Source organism: Electrona antarctica, assembly GCF_951216825.1.
Source record: "Electrona antarctica genome assembly, chromosome: 14".
Classification (NCBI taxonomy): Eukaryota; Metazoa; Chordata; class Actinopteri; order Myctophiformes; family Myctophidae; genus Electrona; species Electrona antarctica.
The window spans coordinates 46,479,204-46,501,768 of NC_136795.1; the positions used below are offsets into that span (position 1 = coordinate 46,479,204).

General features: G+C 46.5%; 1 protein-coding gene across 1 annotated transcript in view; it reads left to right on the forward strand.

Annotated features, from left to right (window-relative positions):
- Positions 1 to 217: 217 nt before the first annotated feature.
- Positions 218 to 22,565, forward strand: part of srebf1 (sterol regulatory element binding transcription factor 1) — a gene marked incomplete at its 3' end in the record, with an annotated part of 37,252 nt that continues 14,904 nt past the window's right edge. Inside the window, exons 1-3 of the mRNA XM_079520922.1 lie at positions 218 to 620; positions 9,420 to 10,127; positions 22,321 to 22,496. Of these exons, the coding sequence (XP_079377048.1) occupies positions 515 to 620; positions 9,420 to 10,127; positions 22,321 to 22,496 (990 nt within the window). The 5' untranslated portion in view covers positions 218 to 514. The remainder of the gene's footprint in view (positions 621 to 9,419; positions 10,128 to 22,320; positions 22,497 to 22,565) is intronic.

Consider the following 22,565-nt stretch of genomic DNA (forward strand, 5'->3'; position numbering starts at 1 on the left):
GTAAACAACATGATGCAAACAGAGAAACGTGCCGCTTCGGCTTCTGATGAAAGCTCAGCCGATTGGCTGGCGCTGTTGTCACTCACGCCCCTGGTGGGTGGAGTCCGGACGCCGATTGGCTGCGGCGAGCTGTCAGTCCTTCAGTCACTCACTCACGCACGCGTGCGTGTGCGACTGTGTGTGTGTGTGTGTGTGTATGTGTGTGGAGGGGGTCGGGTTTTCCCCGTGCTGTTTCTCTCTCGCTTCTGTTTCGTGACACAAGTTTAAAACACACAAGACACAGCCAAGCAAGCAACAACCACTCTGGATCAATCATTATGGATGATTATCGGCCGATAGATCGATAATAAATAAATACATATCGATCATTATATCGGGAAGGAAGGAAAATAAGGAACCGTTTTGTTTGGCTGGAACTGGGAGGAACGCTTTGTATCAGATGTTTGTTCCGATGTTTCTGCTTTGATGTGTTTTTTTTTTTAGTTTAACAGTAAAAACTGAAGAAGATTTGAAGATGAATAACTTGTCTTTTGACGACCCTTCGCTGGATAACCTGGACCCCACTCTGTCTCTGCACGACCCCAGTGACATAGACACGGCCCTGCTCAACGACATAGATGGTAAATCATAATAATACATACTTTATGTTAAACTGTTAATTGATTCATTTATTATAGTCCCGAGAGAGAGAGTGCAAAGCAAGGGGTCCGTTCGGTTTACACTCGCGGGAGTTGCAAGTTTGATCGATAATCAAATTAATTATTTACAGCCAGGGATTGATTTGATTGCTTAATTGATGCTACTGTGTGTATAATTAAAAGTGACCCCCCCCCCCCCACACACACACACACACACTTTCAAGATCAAAGCTCACGTACAGTTCGTTACTGTTTGGCTACTAATACTAATACTATAATATATTATATTATAATAATTTGTAACGTCAAGTATTATTGATTGATTTATTAACAGTTTGCAGAATTACAGTACATTTCAAGTACAATTAACTCAATACAAAAATGTTAACTGTGAGTGGACGACACCATAAAGCATTACACTTGTTTTGTTTACAATAGGGCCCACCATTATTATTATTATTATTATTATTATTATTATTATTATTATTATTATTATTATTATTGTTGTTATTTACATATCCTACACAGCATATCATATTATTTTGTATATCGCTGTATTAGTAGTAGTAGTAATAATAATAATGTAAAGGTGTAAGAAAGAATACTAATTTGCCCCACATTTCTTTAGACAGAGAGTGGGTCAGTAGCTCATCACGGATGGTATATTAGCCATGCAGGCAGATAGCCTAGCATGCTGGCCCCGCCCCCTCTGGTCCCACCACACTAGAGGTTACTCCAGTGCATTCCTCCTAACGCTGGGTTCATGTGCTGCTGGTGTCACACACACATGGGTTACTCGTAGAATGTTGTGACTTGATATGATGCTGCAGGGTCCTGACATTCATAACGCATTTTCTATGGACAAGTAAGACTTGTATATTAAATAGGGCAGGTCTTGAGTGCATTATAACTGCGTTTATTATGCAGTTGTATGCCTATATATAACATAAGGCATTATTTATAGCACGTGTTGAATGAATGTTTATAAGTGTGCATGACGACTTTATAACACAGGTTTTTGAAGTATTGGCTTATAAGTGCTGGTCATGGCAACTGGGAACGCTTGGCGACTGTGGCTCAAGAGGTAGAGCAGGTCGTCCAATGATCCATGGGTCGGCGGTTAGAATCCCGGCTCCTCCTGTCTACGTGTCGAAGTGTCCTTGGGCAAGACACTGAACCCCAAATTGCTCCCGATGTGCTGGTTGGTACCTTGCATGGCTTCCGCTGCAATCGGTGTATGAATGGGTGAATGTAATGCACAATCTATGTAAAGCGCCTTGGATAAAGGCGCTTTACATATAAATGCACCTTTTAACGCTTGCCCCCAAAAAGGCCAAAACACGTTTGCCCCCATTTCTTTCTGCCGAAGACTGCTCTCTCCCAGTGGCAGACCACTTGTCTTTCTCTAAGTTTTTGGCTTTTGTGCCTTTTTATTGATAGTTACAGTGAAGACAGAGAGGAAAGAGGGAGAGAGAGAGAAGGGGAGAGACACGCAGCAAAGGTCGTCATGGACGGGACTCGAACACGCGACGCGCTGTCAGGCCAAAGCCTATATGTGGCATATAGACCACTAGGCCAGCGGGCGCAAGGCAGACCACTTGTCTTGATTGGTGCAAAAACGCAACTCCCCCCCCCCCCCCCCCCCCCCCCCCCCCCAGCTGGGGGGAAACACTCGCCCACTGGCATGAGAACAGACTCACAGCCCCTAATATTCAGTTAGGAAGCGTTCAGAAAGTGTTGTCTCTGTGAAGCAGACTGGGCCTGGGCCACGACAGTTTCCGCAGAGTGAGCTCGGCCGAAGCGAGACGGCGTGCCGAACGTTGCGAAGTCTGCTTCGGCGCCGACCCGGCGCCGGCCCGTTCGGGTTACGTTGCGATATGGCGACAATACATCTTAAATCTGATTTGTGGGTCCGACCGTTCCGAGGTCACTGGATCGGTGATCTGGGGCAAGTCGGTGGACTTTGTGTGGCCAGAAATCCAACATGGGTCCGACTCTTCAGGACCCTCGAGGTCACCGGGTTTGACCCGTGGCGAGCTTGGGCTGGTCAGAGGAACAGCATAGTAGAACTACCACAAGTTAGTTAGTGGGGGCACGGTAGCACAGTTGGTAGTGCTGTCTGTCGCCTCACAGCTAGAAGGTCCTGGGTTCGATTCCCACTCGGGACGCTGTGGGCGCTGGCGGCGTGTCCTCTCCTCCGCGTCATCAGTGCCCATACCCGAGGCAGGGTTGGCGAAAGGGCCTTTCTGTGTGGAGTTTGCATGTTCTCCCCGTGTCCCCTAGGCTAGGGTAGGTATCCTCACAAAAAACATGCAGAAATCTCTAAACCGCCTCTCCCTGGCCAGCCCCTGGCCAGCCGGGGCGCCTGATGGAGGGGAAAGAAACTGGTTGGAATAACCTTCCACGCTCTACGTCCAACCAGGGAAACTCCCCCCTGTCAGGTGCAAAGGAGCGACTTGGACACTCATGCATGAAGGAAGCATGAGTTCAAGTCCGTTGCTCTCCCCAGGTTGGCGGAGGGTGTGTAGTCCCCACATTAGATCACATTAGATAATTGACACAGGGGTGAAAAATGGGTTACAAAATCGTGGGATAAAAATGTAAAAAAAAAACAAGTTAAAACAAAGGTGTCTTTGTTCTAAGTAGTTATGACACGATTATAAACAAGAGATAATTGACAGCCGGTCAGGTCATTGTTGACAAATAAAATAAAACCTGACAGGGTGATGATGGCACCGACGCATGGCGTGGTGAAATGTTTGTTTGTTTACATGGCTGCCATGTTGTATACGGCACTCGACCAACGCAGCGCAGCAGGTGCTCTGAGGCTTTGATTGAATAGAAAGCGGTCTGTTATTGTGTCCCATCGGTCAATTTATCCTGAAATAGATTGACCGATCGGAAGACAAATGAAACATGCAGAATGTGTTACATGATCAGCATACATTTTGGGGCGGGAACCCCTTTTGGTGTTAGCATTATGTTATGCTTTAGCTATTGAAAAATAGCAGATCTACAAGCTCATAGCGCGCCACCGAGTGGCGCGCTACGAGCTTGTAGGTCTGCTATTTTTGAAAAGAACGACTGACATAGAAACATAGCTTTTTCAGAAAACTGTCAGGATGTAGAAGACATTTTTTAGAATCTGATCTCAGGCCTAAATGGGTCATTTATATCGACCTTATGTCGACAACTCACAAAAATCACCCAAAAAAACATTTCCTCACAAGCAGTCTCTGGGGGGGGGGGGGGGGGCAGATTTTCATAGGTCACCGATTTCGGTGTAACACCAACATGCTTAATTGTATTCGCCTTCGTAAGGCGGTGTCGCTCGCCGTAAAATAGCACATCTACGAGCGCTTGTAGATCTGCTAATTGCTCGGCGAGTGACGACTGGCGTACGAGGGGAATAATGGGTGAGTTTGGGGTGTCGTGCGTCCTCGCAAAGCACTTGACGGCTGCTTCCCCAAAATGTGACCGGCAGTAACCTCCGAGCGGCAGTGGCCGATAGTAACCCCATGCACGAGCGAACGAGCCTCGCAGACAAGCAGCTCTCTCTCTCTCTCTCTCTCTCTCTCTCTCTCTCTCTCTCTCTGCTCTGAGTCTTGGGGGCTGGTCCGCATAGCAAGTCTGTGAGGTGCGCTCTGATTGGCTGGGAACGATCACCTCATACAAAACATTGGTTTACAAATCCAGGCTGCCGTGTGTGTGTGTGTGTGTGTGTGTGTGCTGCTGTGTGTGTGCTCGAGTAGCACACACACACACACACACACACACACTGGAGCGGCCTGATGTTTCCTGTAATAATATATCCCTCGTTATTTCTTGGCAGTTGGCACGATTCAAATCCTTTTATTTGTCACATGCTCGCACGTGCAGCGAAGTGTTGCTGACCGTGACAGACTGTACAACGACCAAAGAAATGACACCCACATTATACAGCACAAAATATGGCCTAATTACACAAGTTGAAGTGGATGAATGATAAGAAATACGTTGTGTAATCCACACCTAGGCACTAGTAGTAGCGTTGAGTCATACAGTAGTACGTAATAAAGCTTAAAAACCGTAGTAGCCTAGTGTGTATACCATTTAGGATCGTACCTTTCCTATTGGTTCCCTGGGACAGAGGATATCGTTGTTTGTCGTCAGGCAGGAACCTCTTATCTCCGTTTTTTTTGTTTTACTTGTTCACACTACAGCGCCACACAAAAGCAATAAAGTTATAGCAGATACACAAGGTCGAAAGCTTGTAGATCTGGTACTTTTTGCCATTTTTGAATTGGAACAGTTTTGGACATATGAGGTGTCCAGTGTCCACCCGACAGAGATGATATACATAGCAGACCTACAAGTTCATAGCGCGGCACCCCCCCCCCCCCCCCAGCTCGGTGCCGCGGGGGGGGGGGGGGGGGGGGGGGGTGTCGCGGGGGGGGGTGCCGCGGGGGGGGGGTGTCCTTGACATGAAAATGTTTGAGAACCACTGACAGTAACATAGGGTTTTTCAGAAAACTGTCATGATTTAGAAGACATTTTGTAGAATCGTTCCCAAGTCTAAATGGGTTAAGATGTCTAAGATGTTTAGACATCTTGTCTGGTTGTTGTCGAGGTAGGATATTCATATTTCTATACGTTGCAGCTACGTAAATGCGATCAGTGAGAGTGTCGCTGCATAGTAGAGGCAGGCCGCTCTTTCACTCTCATTACTCCAAACTGCTTTTCAAATAAAACAATCTTGACCTGAATACCTGGCCCTATGATATGATTATACTGAGAGGCTCAAGCTAATATTGAGACATTTTTGTTATTGCGATATCGCATATAAAATGACGCCAGTGTTTCTACTGTCCAGGCAGAAATGTACATTTTCAAGAAGAAGCCAAATAGTTTGAAAACGTGACTGTGATGTGACGTGACCCTGGACCTGACCTCAGGCTAGACTAGTGCCCTGGGGGGGGACCATAACTGACAACACTTAAACCCTATACACTTTGCCGACAGGGGATTCTAAACCCTACACACTTAGCCGACAGGGGATTCTGAACCCTATACACTTAGCCGACAGGGGATTCTATTCTAAACCCTATACACTTAGCCGACAGGGGATTCTATTCTAAACCCTTTACACTTAGCCGACAGGGGATTCTATTCTAAACCCTATACACTTAGCCGACAGGGGATTCTATTCTAAACCCTTTACACTTAGCCGACAGGGGATTCTATTCTAAACCCTATACACTTAGCCGACAGGGGATTCTATTCTAAACCCTATACACTTAGCCGACAGGGGATTCTAAACCCTATACACTTAGCCGACAGGGGATTCTAAACCCTATACACTTAGCTGACAGAGGATTCTAAACCCTATACACTTAGCCGACAGGGGATTCCCTGAATGCTAGTACACATCCTTTTTTTTACTGCTAGAACTTTCAAATGCCCTGCCAGTTCCAACCGACTGTGTAGTGCCACTGTACTTATTCCTAATAGTTATTATACTACACTAAGACGGAGGGGAAGTTCTACTAATAAGCCTATTCATCTCTGTGGTGGATGTGAAAGGTTTTATCTTTTTGAGTGGTGCAAACCACTCCAACAACCAGCTTTGTCTGTATCTATGTGTAGCATGGTTACTATGGTCACTGACATTACGTCAGACCACAGCTGATCAGGCTATATAAGACCTTGCACCACTCAGTCCACACGGGTGTGATTTTTCTTTTTTGTCGGGCAGGCAAAAGTGAAAATATGCCGTTGCAGACGTTTTCAAGCCTTTTCATATCAAGGCCCATTATTTATTCAGCCTTTGTGTCACGGACCACCATTTGATTAGCCTCTCGTGCCCCAAAGAATGTTGTTGTCGTTGGATGAGATTTGATCCACGTGCTGCGTTTGATACCATTAACCATTTTGACCTGAAATCAGATTCTAAAAATGTCTTCTACATCCTGACAGTTTTCTGAAAAAGCTGTGTTTCTATGTCAGTCGTACTTCGATTTAAAAAAAATAGCAGACCTACAAGCTCGTAGCGCGCCACTCTGTGGCCCGCTATGAGCATGTAGATCTGCTATTTTTCAATAGCTAAAAGCATAACATAATGCTAACACCAAAAGGGGTTCCCGCCCAAAATGGGTCAGGAGAGATAACAGGTTCTACATTCTCTAATTGTGTAGACCTTTTCGGCAGATTCGGCACAAACAAAGGACTAAATTCATTTCGCTCCTATGCCACCAAAATGTGGAACACCCCACTAACAGTCATTAAGACAATGCGAATCACTTGACTCCTTCAAAACCGCTCTCAAGGGGCATCTACGGACGGCTGTAATTCGAAACGGGCCCCCGTAAAATCTGAATCCCCCCCCACCCCCTTTTCCCCTCACTGTATATGTTTTTTCCCATTTTTTTACTTCCTTTTATGATGATTTCCTGTTTTTGGCTATACAGAAGTGTATATTTGTACGTCTCTAAATGTTCTGATGAATTGAAAATGAAATGGTGGACCCTCTTGTAAACAAGTCTAATGCTTTATGGCGTCGTCCACTCACAGTTAACAGTTTTTGTTTGAGTTGTGCTTGAAATTGTTGTACTGTAATCCTGCAAACTGTTAATACATACTTCAGTCAATCAATCAATCAATCAATCAATCAATCAAACTTCTTGTTAATTAAATGATGTACTGTAGAATGTTTAACAATAATTTAACTCTTGAGAGCGTAAAATGAAAGCACATCATTTGGTTTCATTTTACACTCTCTCAGGAGTTTAAAGATCTACGGGTCCATTTTGTTACCAACTCTTGTACATCATTCAGCTGGAGACCACCTGGAACCCCATCAAGGACCACTGGTGGTCCCCCGGACCACTGGTGGTCCCCCGGACCACTGGTGGTCCCCCGGACCACTGGTGGTCCCCGGACCACTGGTTGAAAACCAATATATTATAGATATGTGGCCAATGAACAGCCCAGAAATGTAATGTCTTCATCGGGGGTGGGGGGCGGGGCAAGGGTGTGTGTGTGTGTGTGTGTGTGTGTGTGTGTGTGTGTGTGTGTGTGTGTGTGTGTGTGTGTGTGTGTGTGTGTGTGTGTGTGTGTGTGTGTGTGTGTGTGTGTGTGTGTGTGTGTGTGTGTGTGTGTGTGTGTGTGTGTGTGTGTGTGTGTGTGTGTGTGTGTGTGTGTGTGTGTGTGGGGGGGGGGTGCCAGTAAATGGATGATGCAAGCTTTGTGGAAGATGAGCAATGGACACTGTCCTTCAGAAGGGCTGGCGGGTGAATCCAGGCCAATGTACTGTACCGGCTCTGAATTTCACATCTGATTGATTCATCCGACCAGATAAGATGAGATAAGATAAGATAAGAGACGGCGTTATTGATCCCTGTGGGGGAATTCAGCCGCGGCAGAGATAACAGTAGTGTAAAGTATATAGAAATAGGCCAGACAGACAATAGCCCATTTAGGCCTGACGTCGAAATAAAAAAAAACGTTCGCTCTGAGCGAATATATATTCAAAGAGTTGTGCCGCATTTTCACGATTTTTCAAAAATAGCAGACCTACAAGCTCGTAGCGCGCCACTCGGTGGCACGCTATGAGCTTGTAGATCTGCTATTTTTCAATAGCTAAAGTATAACATAATGCTTAGTTAAAACACCAAAAGGGGTTCCCGTCCAGAATGGGCTAGACAACTGCACTTGGTTTGAGTTAATTATATATATATTATTATATCAAATAAGACACCTCGGCTTAAACCATTTAGGCCTGACCATCGAAATTTAAAAAAATGTCTTCTAAATCCTGACAGTTTTCTGAAATACCTCATGTTTCTGTATCAGTGGTGCTCAATATTCCATGTCAAGGACCCCCAAAAATGATATGTAATTGGCCGCCGACCCCCATCTGAACATATGTTCTTCCAGGAACTTCTCAGAAGCAAAGATTTGAGTTAAAAACATTCGCTCTGAAAGAATATACATTCAAAGATTTGAGCCAACATTGTCACGATTTTTCAAAAATAGCAGGCCTACAAGTTCATAGCGCGGCACTCGGTGCCGCGCTATGAGCTTGTAGATCTGCTATTTTTCAATAGCTAAATTATAGCATAATGTTTAAAACACCAAAAGGGGTTCCCGTCCAAAATGGGTTTTAAACCATTCATTTATCAGTGTAATTCTATGCTGTTCGTCTGTTAATTGTTTTTGTTCCATCACTTCCCATTTCCTCTGATTGGATAAAATTGGCATCCTAACCTGAAAATGTATTTTGTGTTGACTAAATAGATTTACCCCCGTGTCACTGAACAAACACTCACCCCTACCAGGGCCCAGGAAATGATTCCCCGTTCATTTTCCTCATAGACATTTCAAAAAGTATTTATATAAAAACCTTTTAATTAAGCGTCGTACAAAGCCAACTCGAGTTGTGAGAAATCATGACAATGTTTTGGGCCAAACAAAGAATTAGAAAGAAGGAAAAAAACGGCAGTTTGTGTCCTTTGTAAATTATTTGTTTGGTCCAAAATATTGTGTCTGTTGTCATGACTTGTCACAACTCGAGTTGGCTTTGTACGACGCTTATATAAGGTCAAATAAACACTTTTTGAAATGTCTATGGGGAAAAAATGCATTGGGAATTATTTCCTGGGCCCTGGCGTCGTCATGAAAGGGGGCGGGACAGCGGCGCTCTATAGCAACAGTATAATATTCTATCAAAACGTACAGTATGACTACTGTACGCCGTCATGCATGGTATTGACTGCGGTGTGTTCCCCGTCTCGTCCTCTCCAGACATGCTCCAGCTCATCCACAACCAGGACATGGAGTTCGGAAGCCTGTTCGACCCCCCGCCGCCCCACTACGCGGTGACGGGGCCTCCCCATCAGGCCCCATCCTCGCCTCTCTCCGGCCTGAGCCACTCCATCTCCTCCCCTCCTCCACCTCCGCCTCCATCTTCGCCTCCCTCCTCCTCCACCTCCTCCTCGCCCCCATCCACGCTCCAGAGCAGCAGCCCCCACCTGGACGCCCTCCTGGGACCCCCCATCACGACGCGCAGCTCGTCCACCCCGGACAAGGCCTTCAAGCAGCCCCCCACCTTCCAGCAGGCTCCCCTGGCTCAGGTGGTCAGCTCCATCCCCCGGCAGCAGCATCAGGCCCCCAAGACGGAGCTCCCAGCTCCCCAGCAGCCTGTTCTCATGAGCCCCCCTGCCCCGGCCGCTGCCGCCCCCCAGACCCCCCAGGCTGTTGTCGTCGCCTCCCCTCCTCCTCCTCACGGTTCCCCCAAAGGACAACAGAGCCCGCTGCCGGTGCTGTTCACCTCGGTGCCCCACCAGGCCCTGTTCACGTCCCCCGCCGCGCCCCAGACGGCCCTCTTCACGTCCCCCCAGATGCAGACGGTCCTGCAGCCCCAGCTGCTCCAGGCGGCTCCGTCGTCGCTGCAGCAGGCTCCTCCCACCCTCCAGGCCCATCGGGTCACGTACAGCCACCAGGGATACACGGGTAAGGACGTTTGTTTTGTACCGTGGTGGCGTGGTGGTCAAAGCGTGTGTCCATTTTCTGATCTTCTGCAGAGTTTCCAGGTTATAGGCCAGTGGTTCGTTCTCAAACGTTTTTAAACCCATTTAGGCCTGACGTCGAAATAAAAAAACGTTCGCTCTGAAAGAATATATATTCAAAGATTTGTGCCGCATTTTCACGATTTTTCAAATATAGCAGACCTACAAGCTCGTAGAGCGCCACTCGGTGGTGCGCTATGAGCTTGTACATCAGAACATAATGCTAACACCAAAACGGGTTCCCGCCCAAAATGGGTTAATCTCAAAGACCCCCATAACTCCCAGAGTGTACCGATGGCACCAAATGGACCCGTATAAGGTTCCATTTTGTTTGTTACACTCTGAGAGAGTTACAGACCTGGAAGGGTCCATTAGGAACGACGTCCTCCCCACTTGGAGAACCACTGCGTTAGATGATTAATGCGTTTTATTTGTACTATACTGGTGAAAACTCTTCCGTTCCGACAAATGAACCACTCTCCTATGTATTCGAGTCTGTCGACAGACCTTTATTTGCAACAGTAGGACTTTGTTTTACGGGAGAAATGGAGAGAAAGGAGCCCATCTGTTTGGCAAAGTAAAGACAAGAAATGATGACATAGTCATAATATGACTATGTCATCATTTCTTGTTTCACCTGACAAATATTATTTGTCAGGTGAAACAAGCGCCGTCCCCGTTGTGCATCTGTCTGTCCCCCACTTTCTTCTTCTTCCTCCTCTCCGGTTGGCTCTTAACATTAGCCGGTGTTATCAGGCGCTCTGCTCCTCACTGCGGTGTTTATATAATGTGACAAAATTTGACTGAGGGACTGCCATTGGATTTTTTGGATTTTTTGTTTTTTCTTGTCATATGAAAGCAGGGAATCATAGCTTCGGATTGACATATTGGTTTGACCCACCGGTTTTGGAGATATGGCTTATAGAGTATAATGTCTTGCAGAGAAACAGCGAGTTGAGAAAACAGGCTTGAAAGGTTCACTTCTGTGGTCTCACTTGTTTAGGCATTCATTTCATATTTACAAGTCTATTTCAGCTCTGACACTTATTTCAGACATGCTCTAGTATGTGAAGAGTCTGCCTGTGCTATTAACCCATTTTGGCCTGACGCCGATTCTAAAATGCCTTCTAAATCCTGACCAAAGGTTTCTGAAAAACTTCAAATATTTATATAGCAACATCAAATATTTGTATTTTTTGAATACTGTACATACTGTACAGAACCCCAAGAGGGGTTCCCGCCCAGAACGGGTTAACTGGTTTTTCTGCTCTGGTGAAAAGCTGGAGCTTGTGCGATGGCAGGCTCTCAGTCAGATCTGGTCACATATGTCTATGGTGTGGTCTGGGTGCAGACTACCGTGGTGCACGTGTCATAGCTTACGAGGCAGCCAATCAGGACTAGGTCGCTACTACGCGATTGGCTGGTGGCGTTTCAGCGGCCAGACTCCCACATTGGCGGTCAGACTCCCATTGGCTTGATTAGGCGGTGTTTTTCAGAGTATGGGGTCAGACTCCCATTGGCTTAGGCGGCATGGGGTCAGACTCGAGGCATCCAATCAGGGCTAGGTCGGAGGATATAGGTCAGGTTTCACCTGACAAAAAAATTCCCAACAAGGTGACCTTTGGTACAAATGGGTGACAAAAATTAAATGGGCGGGAACCCCTTTTGGTGTTCTAAGCATTATGTTATACTTTAGCTATTGAAAAATAGCAGATCTACACGCTCATAGCACGCCACCGAGTGGCGCGCTACGAGCTTGTAGGTCTGCTATTTTTGAAAAGTTGCGCAAAGCTTTGAATATATATTTCAGAGCGAACATTTTTAACTAAAATATTGGCTTCTGGGGGGGGGGGGGGGGGGGGTCCCTGGAACTACATATTTTGAGATGGGGGTCCGTGGCCCAATAGAGATAATTCTGGGGTTTTTTTTTAATCGACCTCAGTCCGAAATGGGTTAATAGTCTCTGGCTAATGCATTTCAAGAAGAAAAAAAAATGCCTGCGTGTTGCGCCAACAACCCATCAGGGTGATTTGATGATTGAGTTGTTTTTTATCCTGGGATTTCCCCACAGACTGTGTATCTATGGCGCACGCACGCACGCACGCACGCACGCACGCACGCACGCACGCACGCACGCACGCACGCACGCACGCAGGAACTCTACACGTTTCACGGTTGCTGTTCCACACGCTGGTCGTAAACCTAGAGGCCTTTATTTATGGTGTGTTTATTGTCGTCGCAGCAGTTTGTGGCCTGACAAACACGAGCAGAACAATAACAACAACACACCTCAATCATCCAGTACTCCTCTTAGTCCAGACTAGGCCGAGTGTCACACAATCACAACATGATTGCCAGATTATTCGCAATTATTTGAGCATTATCTGTTCAATGTCAGTCTTTTAGTTTCCAATAGAGCGCCGAAGTCCTGACGTCACACTCGCTCATTCCCCTGGTTCACGGAAGTCATTTCGAATAACATGGGGGTCATCTTGAAATCGTCTCGTATAAGCATCGTCGTCCATTTGTGAACCCAAATATATAAACAAATAATGTGATGGACTTTTGTATTAACCCATTTTGACCTAAGTTCGATTCTACAAATGTCTTCTAAATCATGACAGTTTTAGGAAAAAAACGTTGTGTCTATGTCAGTGGTTCTCAAACAATTTCATGTCTAGGACTCCAGAATTATATGTAATTGGCTCCGGACCCCAATCTCAAAATATGTAGTTCTAGCCTAGGGACCCCCCAGAAGCAAAGATTTGAGTTAAAAACATTCGCTCTGAAAGAATATATATTCAAACATTTGGACCACATTTTCATGATTTTTCAAAAATAGCAGACCTACTCGGTGCCGCGCTATGAGCTTGTAGATCTGCTATTTTTCAACAGCTAAAGTACAACATAATGCTTAAACACCAAAAGGGGTTCCCGCCCCAAAATGGGTTAACCAGTAAAATCTCATGTGGTGTCAGCGACGTGTGGTAGTGTTGAACCTGGGTTACCCCCTATGTTGTCTGAAAACAAACCAAAAGACAGCGGAGCCACAGCAGCACACAAACACAGGCACTCATAGGCCAGGCTGGAGGGCCGTGGTGACACTGCCCTGCCCTACGTCAGGTGCCACTGCCACTGCGCTGGCACCGACTGGACCACGTACGGCGCGAAAACAGAGAGAGGCTACCTCCGTTCACCTCCATGACAGCCAGGTTCAGATGATAACACACAGAGAGCCTGCCTGTTGTTGTTGTTGTGGAGGTGAAAACACACACACACACACGCACAGTCGCACACAGAGCAGAGGCTTGGCTGGCAGCAGTGAGGATTGTTTGCTTTAACGTAACACATCTGTACTAGGGGTCTAAAAAAAAATCGATTCGAATTAGAATCGCGATTCCCGTATGAACGATTCAAAATCGATTCATAATTTCCAAAAATCGATTTATTTATTTATTTTTAGATTATTATTATTATTTTATTTTTTATTATTTTTCCCTGGTTACAGTTACAGGAGTTTTCATTACATGGCGTTTGTGATATGAAATGTAAGCTTACCCTAATCACAGTAAAAAAAATATGCTTTAGAATTTCGTTTTTGGTATGAGAATCGATTTTGAATCGAATCGTAACCCCAAGAATCGGAATCGAATCGTGGGACACCCAAAGATTCACAGCCCTAATCTGTACTCTTGGCACACACAGTGCTAAGTTGCCCAACGGTGTGCCACGGCCCACTGTTGTGTGTGTGTGTGTGTGTGTGTGTGCCGTGAGTCATTCCGTGCTCAGCAACTCAAATCAAGTCATTCCGGGCGATCACTTTTGGCGCCTTCACTTTTCTCAAGTTGTAACGATTAAATAATTAAATTAACTGTTACTCTTTTTTAAAGCACGGGATAGTGACTGATCTCCTTCGACACAATTGATTTATGCTGAATGACAGGAATGGCAATAGACATTAGACAGCAAACACACTCAGTAAGAACACAGCGAAGTAGTGATGAAGTTATGATAGTATTTATCTACTCAAAGGAGAAATAATAATACAGCCAGGTATAAACAACAACCAACTCAGATGAATGAAAACAAGTTGAAACCCTTTGAACCGAATGTCCTCGATTCGCGCCCGCACGCACGCACGCACGCACGTACGGCCGCTAAATAGTTTATTAGATAGGTCTGTAAGAAAAGAGTAATTAAAGTCCGCATCTCGCGCACGCGCCCGCACGCTCCTATTGTTCCTTATCGCTCCGTGAATCCAAACGGCTCCAAACCGTCCCAGAACAAACGAAAAGTGTCAATCAATCAATGTCAATCCAAAAACGTTACTCCAAAAGTTATCCAAAAAGTAAAGGGATCCCCAGCAACGACGTAATCCACAAAGTAATGACTCCCAAGGGAAAAAACAACAATGGATCCTCGCGGGGTATAAAATAAAATATAAACGGTCTCACCAAGTCTTTTCTCTTGTGAAGTACAGCGCGCGGCAGTGTGGCCTTAGCTATTTTCCACCTATAGCGTTCCGAGTAGAGTTAATTATTAAATAAATAATGATCAAACTGGTCTAGGTCTCCTGTGGACTTCCTGGATGGTTTGCCTCTCTCGTTCGTTCCTCCCGCGGGCCGGCCACCAACGCCTACTTTACGTGCGTCAGACAGTCTCGGACCCGTCAATCAAAACAATCCCCTCAAATCATAACATAGGCTTTCAAAACACCCCTTAAACAATAACAAAATAAAACCTATTAGGACATTACCCTTAAAGGATGGCGTTAATTAAGGACCATTATACAATATCTGTGACATACACTTTTAAATGCCATAAATAAAATAAATCCTTCTTTTAACATATGTGGCAGCGCTACATAGACCCCCCCTCCAGCCATCGGCTACTAGGGTGAGGTACCATAGAACCTTTTTATATTCACCACATTGATAGTGTCCTGTTTATCAGGTGGGTTATTCCATCCGATTCGGTAATTCACCGGCCCTAATTTTCTCAGTATTTTAGCTGGCCCCTCCCACTTGGGCGCTAGCTTGGCGGAGAACTTGTCGCTGGCCTTCGAGAGAGGATGAGTCCTGACCCAGACTAGGTCACCCGCTAGAAAGTGCGCTTCTTTCCTGCGGGCATTATAATACCTAGCTTGTCTAGCCTGGTGCACACCCACTCTCCTCCTGACCTCCTCCGCCATCTTCTGTTGTCTCTCCACCAGGTTGTATGCGGCTTGGTCTGCCGGAGACGGTGGTTTATTGATCAGCCTCTCCAGTGGGCCTTGGAGCTTCCGACCCAAAGCCAGCTCAGCAGGGACTTTCCCGGTGGTTTCCTGTTGGGCTGTGTTGAGGGCGAAGCGGAACTCTGGTAGCCACTGGTCCCAGGTGTTATGGTGCTGGCCGACGAATGATGCAATCATGGTTTTCAATGTCCGGTTGATGCGTTCTGTAAGGTTGGTTTGTGGGTGGTAACTGGTGGTGAGTTTCTGGACAACACCCCAAGCCTTGCAGAGGTCCATCAACAAGTTGGCAGTGAATTGAGGTCCTCTGTCCGAAACGAGGTACGAGGGCACCCCCCAGCGGGTGAAGATTTCCTCCCTGAGGATCTTGATGAGACGAGGTGTTTTGCTGTCTCTCAAGGGGAACATCTCTACCCATTTGGAGTAATAGTCCACCACTACCAAGAGGTAAACGTTGCCGGCTTTGCTCCTGGGGAATGGACCCATCAGGTCGACGCCTAACATCACTCCGGGAGCGGTGACTTGAGTGCTCTGTAGTAGCCCTGCCGGCTTGGTGTTGTCTGCCTTGTATTGCTGGCAGGTCACACAAGTCTTTGTGTGATCCCATACGTCCTTCCGGACCATTGGCCACCAGGCAACCTCCAGCACTCTTAAGAGGGTCTTCAGGCGACCCAGATGACCCCCCAACGGATTGTCGTGGAAGTACCTCAGGAATTCTGCCACCAGAGTCTGCGGAACGACCAACTGCCACTTTTCTCCCTGGTTCTTCAGCGGTACTCTTCGGTACAATAGCCCTTGGTGGTTACAGAAGCCGATGCGATCGGGTGGAGATGTTGTCCGACCGCTGTCTCTCCTCAGGTCCATCACAACCTGGTCTGTTCCTTGGGCCGTCGCCAATTCTGCCAATGTGGTCGGCAAGTCCGAGGGGCTTTTCGTGGACATGACAAGACAGGGTGAGGAGTGAATGGAGAGTGGCTCATAAGCACGGGACAGTGCATCCGGGGCGACGTTAAGACAGCCCCTCCGATAATGAACCTTGAAGGTGAATTGTTGCAGTCGGAGTATCCAACGAGTCAGTCGAGAGGTGGTCTTCGGGCAGTTGAAAGCCCAGGACAGTGCAGCATGGTCCGTGAAGACTGTGAACTCTGGTCCCTCCAGATAGTGCCTCCACTTTTCCACAGCCCAGACCACAGCCAGGCACTCCTTCTCAGAAGTGGAATAATTCCGTTCTGGGCCTCGGAGTCCCCTCGACGCGTAAGCAATTACATGCTCACCATCGTCGGTGGTCTGGGAGAGGATGGCTCCGAGACCCACTTCGCTGGCATCCGTGTGTACCTGGAATGGTAGTGATGTATTGGGTTGCGCCAACACTGGAGAGCTCTTCAACGCCTGCTTCAGAGCTTCCATGCTGTCTTGGCACTGGCTGGTCCAGTTCCATTCCACTCCCTTCCTCTTCAGATTGTTGAGAGGGGCTGCCATATCGGCAAAACGGGGAATGAATTTGTGGTACCATCCCGCAAGCCCCAAGAAACGCTGTACAGCCTTCAGATCCCGAGGGACAGGATAGTCAGATACAGCCTGGGTCTTAGATGGATCAACCTCTACGCCTCTGTTGGAGACAATATGCCCCAAGAACATCAGCTCTCGTTTGAAAAAGTGGCACTTCTTCATGTTGAGGCTGAGATTGGCGGCATGCAACTTCTGGAAGACGGATTCCAAGTCTCTAAGATGTTGTTCTTTGGAGTGAGAGTACACGATGATGTCATCGATGTAGACAAAGCATAGCTTTCCCCTCAACTCCGACAAGACCGTCTCCATCAGCCGCTGAAAGGAGGCTGCCGCATTCCGCAGACCGAATGGCATGGCCTTAAACTGGAAAAGTCCAAGAGATGTAATGAAAGCAGTCTTCGCCTTGCTCTCCTTTGCCATCGCCACCTGCCAGTATCCAGACTGCAAGTCCAAGGAACTGAACCATGAGGCCCCTTCCAAGGATTCAAGGATGTCGTGAATGATGGGCATCGGATAAGCGTCTGGCAGCGTTTTGGCATTCACCCTTCGGTAGTCCACACAGAATCTGTAGGACCCGTCTGGTTTGTTCACCAGAACTACAGGTGATGACCAAGCTGACTGTGACGGCTCAATGATCCCATCCACCAGCATCTTCTCCACATGTTCCTCTATGACTTTCTTCTTCTGTGGAGACACACGATACGCCTTGCATCGTACAGGCACTTCATCCTGCACGAAGATGGTGTGCTTCTCCACAGATGTCTTCCCCAGTTTACTGGAGGTGACTGCAGGCCAGTCACCCATGAGCTGTAGGAGCTCCTCCGGACAGTCCGTGTCATAAGGAACCCGTAACTCTGGGTTGACCGTAGAGGCCCAGCAACTTCTCATCTCTCCTGGAGGCAAGGCATAATAGAGGCGGATGCCTGGTTGGTAGATGATGGTGGGAGACTTGTCCCACAAGCTGGAGTTGGCCTTCTGGCTTAAGAAAGGATAATAGGTATAACCTTGTCCAGTCTTCAACCCATACCTATTCTTAGCCAGATCAAGAATGGCACCGGTCTCGGCAAGGAAATCTAGCCCAAGGATCAGTGGGAACACAAGATGGCGATCTTGCATCACATGGGTGTCGATGGTTCTTTTCACCCCATGCCAGTTGAACCCGAGGTCTTTCTTGCCCAGGGCCTGATGAGCTGAGCCATCAGCTAGGACAAAACCCTGTCTGACAACCGGTAAGGTTTCGTCTGGTAGCATGACTCGCTTCCACAGACTTTCCTTAATCAGGGTGAAAGAACTCCCAGTGTCCACCACTGCCTCTACTGGGATTCCCTTGATGGTAACTGGGACCAACAGGAGCTTATGTTCTTTCTTTTTGCAGCTCTTGTGTTGCACTAGAGAAAGCTCTGCTATGGTCTTCGCCGACTGTTTCTTCTTCTCCTTACCCTGTTTGTCAGTACTCGCCTTCACCCTCTGCCAGTAGTCCTGGGTTCCTGAGAAGTCCTTCTCCACCATGGACCCCACCTTTACTAGCTCGGTCACTGTCGTCACAGTGCCCCGCAGGCAGCCAGCCACTTTAGGGTTGATGTTACTCAAGATGCGTCTCACTATATCTTCCTCTGGCATGTCTCGCTTCCACTTGAGGCACAGTGCACGATAATCGTATGCAAAGTCCCTGAGACATTGCTCTGGTTTCTGCACCATGGACCTCAGTCTCTCCTCCACTTCTGTCATGTAGTCAGAGGAGAGGAAAGCGGACATGAAGGCATTTTTAAATGAGACCCAATTGTGGACTTGGCTTTTAGCAGCCTGCCACCAGCTGAGTGCCGGCCCCTTGAAGACGGAGGACAGGGCTCCCAAAAGTTCCCGGTTGGAGAGGGGTCTTAAGGCAAGGAAGGTCTCACACTGCTCAATGAAGGCAAGGACATCGGAAGTTTCAGTCGTGGCACCAAACGTAGGAAACTCCAGCCGCACCGGGGGTTTGGAGTAAGACGGAGAGGAGAGTGAATGCGCTCCAGGCTGACTATATGGTATAGGGGGCGCTATGGGGCTGACATCTGTGGAAAGTTCTAGGGGTCTGCTTGCTACAGGTGTACTAGTAGGTCTTGCCCTAGCAAGGTCTTTCTTCCACTTGTCGTCCCTGCGTAACAAACAGTTTACTGTATCCCTTTCCAGTTTCTGCATGTCTGCCCTCATATCTTCTCCTAGTCTGGTGAGAGTAGATTCAATGGACTGCCTTAGGTGGGCCTCCCTGTTCACTGAACTGGCTATGGAAGCTCTAAAATCATTTTCGAGCTTAGCCAATTTTTTTTCCAGAGACTTCACCTCACCTTTAAGTTCCCCATTAACACTCTTCAGAGAAGTCACCTCACCTTTAAGTTCATCATGATCAGCCTTTAGAGAATTCACCTCCCCTTTAAGCTCATTGTAATGAGTCACATCATTCTCATCCCTCCCATCATCATCATCATCATCATCATCATCATCTTCATCATCGTCATCATCATTTTCATTGTCATTATTTTCATTGTCATTATTTTCATTATCGGTTTCATGTTCAACCTGGGCATCAACCTGCCCTCTTTGATTCTCATCCCCAACATACAAATCACTTAACGAGGTTTCATGAGGGGGACTTCTCCTTGTGGTGAAAGATCCCGAAGTGAAATCTGGGTCCCCCTGAACTACAGGTAGGCTATCAACCATTGGAGTATAGGGAGAATCATGGACAGGAGTAGACACGACGTCACTTGTTTCTACTCCTTCTGGTGTTGCCATATTGCAAAGCTAAACCAAACCAGCTTATCAAAATCAATTAATCAATCAATCGATCAATCAATCAATCAATCAATTTAAATCAGTCCCCGTATGGGCCACCATTATGTAACGATTAAATAATTAAATTAACTGTTACTCTTTTTTAAAGCACGGGATAGTGACTGATCTCCTTCGACACAATTGATTTATGCTGAATGACAGGAATGGCAATAGACATTAGACAGCAAACACACTTAGTAAGAACACAGCGAAGTAGTGATGAAGTTATGATAGTATTTATCTACTCAAAGGAGAAATAATAATACAGCCAGGTATAAACAACAACCAACTCAGATGAATGAAAACAAGTTGAAACCCTTTGAACCGAATGTCCTCGATTCGCGCCCGCACGCACGCACGCACGCACGTACGTCCGCTAAATAGTTTATTAGATAGGTCTGTAAGAAAAGAGTAATTAAAGTCCGCATCTCGCGCACGCGCCCGCACGCTCCTATTGTTCCTTATCGCTCCGTGAATCCAAACGGCTCCAAACCGTCCCAGAACAAACGAAAAGTGTCAATCAATCAATGTCAATCCAAAAACGTTACTCCAAAAGTTATCCAAAAAGTAAAGGGATCCCCAGCAACGACGTAATCCACAAAGTAATGACTCCCAAGGGAAAAAACAACAATGGATCCTCGCGGGGTATAAAATAAAATATAAACGGTCTCACCAAGTCTTTTCTCTTGTGAAGTACAGCGCGCGGCAGTGTGGCCTTAGCTATTTTCCACCTATAGCGTTCCGAGTAGAGTTAATTATTAAATAAATAATGATCAAACTGGTCTAGGTCTCCTGTGGACTTCCTGGACGGTTTGCCTCTCTCGTTCGTTCCTCCCGCGGGCCGGCCACCAACGCCTACTTTACGTGCGTCAGACAGTCTCGGACCCGTCAATCAAAACAATCCCCTCAAATCATAACATAGGCTTTCAAAACACCCCTTAAACAATAACAAAATAAAACCTATTAGGACATTACCCTTAAAGGATGGCGTTAATTAAGGACCATTATACAATATCTGTGACATACACTTTTAAATGCCATAAATAAAATAAATCCTTCTTTTAACATATGTGGCAGCGCTACAAAGTTTTCTGCCCCTCCTCATTTATCTTCAACGTGTTCTTTGCTCACAGCCAATCAAATCATCGCCAGTATGGGGTGATCATCCAATCACAAAGCCACAATTTGTGTTCACACAAACCCGAAAAGCTGGGCATAGGAGCCCCTCAAAAATAAAAAAATACACAACAACAGTGATATAGCGTGTGTTTGCACGCATATGGATACAGGTTGTGTCTTGATTGATTGATTGATTGATTGAAATCTTTTTAACAGTGTGCAGCATGAGTACATTTCAAAGTCAATACAAAAAACTGTTACTGTGGACGACGCCACACTTGTTTACAACAGGGTCCACCATTTTCAATTCATCAGAACATTTTAGAGACGTACAAATATACACAAAGAAAAAAGGTTTTGTCTTGCCCTTTGGTGGGCCTCCCTCGGACACAGAACAAAAGGTTAGAAAACAGAACCGATACTGTGGGTTCTCTGTACTGCTCTGTCCCCACGATGAGGGAAGTGTGTCCGATTTTGTAGGTTATATCAGCGGTCCCTTTCCGAGAAATGCAGTGGAGTCAAAAGTACAGATATTTCTATTTAAAATAGTAGCAGGGTGAACTTCATCAGTTGTACAAAAGCACTCCAAAAATAAAAGTAAGATGCGTAAACGTGGGAAGCGAACGAAGCTGTTGTGACAGCTGTCTGACACACACGCACACACGCACACACACACACACACAGAGACCTCTGTATCGTTCCATTTCAGTTGCCCTCTGGTGGCGGGCGGGTGGTGTTACAGCGTGACACACAGACACACAGACAGACAGACAGTTTTGGCCAGCTTCTATAGTTAGTGCTCACTTCGTTCGCAATAACTTCAGCCCTGATGAGCGTAACTGTGCCCCCGGCGCTCCGATAAGGAAGGTCAGAGGTGACTCATTGACTGACTCATCAGACCGCTGATAAGAGCTCACCTTTAACCTACAAACAAACCATAACGCTACGGTGTCACAGGGTGTTTAGATAAGGGCACCGAGGACACACTCCAATAGTGATCCATTAGGCGTATCATCAGTGTGGGGATTGGTTTGCCAAAAATGTTATTTACACAATGAGATTTGTGATGAATATCAAATAGTCATCTCAATCAATTTATCGATCAATCAAAACTTTATTTGTATAGCACATTTCATACAGCAAGTGCAACCCAATGTGCTTCACAGATTACAAATAGAAGAGACATTAAAAGAAAAAGAAAACGAAGAAGGAGAAAAAAAAATTGTCTATTATTATAATTACGTGAAGAACAGGTAGAACAGGCTGGTAATGTGTCAGAAAATGACATCACTTTGCTGTCAAAAGAAGAAAAAGTGTCACATACTTTTATTTTAACCCATTCTGGGCGGGAACCCCTTTTGGTGTTTTAAAGCATTATGTTATGCTTATGCTTACTCTAACAAACAGATATCACATACCCTACCTTTTTTTTAAATCAATGTTTTGAATCGACGCTTTTCTTCTCCAGCTGTCAATCAAGTCGGCGGCCAACCGATGGTCACCTTGTCGTCGTCCCCGCCCGGCGTTCAGCCAATGGCCATCCAGACCCACGTCCAGGGGGCGGGCCTGACCACCACCACCGCCCTGCTGACCACCACCCACAACACCCCACACATACAGACCATCGCCCCCCATATGCAGCAAGTACGTGTGTGTGTGCGTGCGTGCGTGCGTGCGTGCGTGTGCGTGGTCTGTCACAATCATGACAGTTGA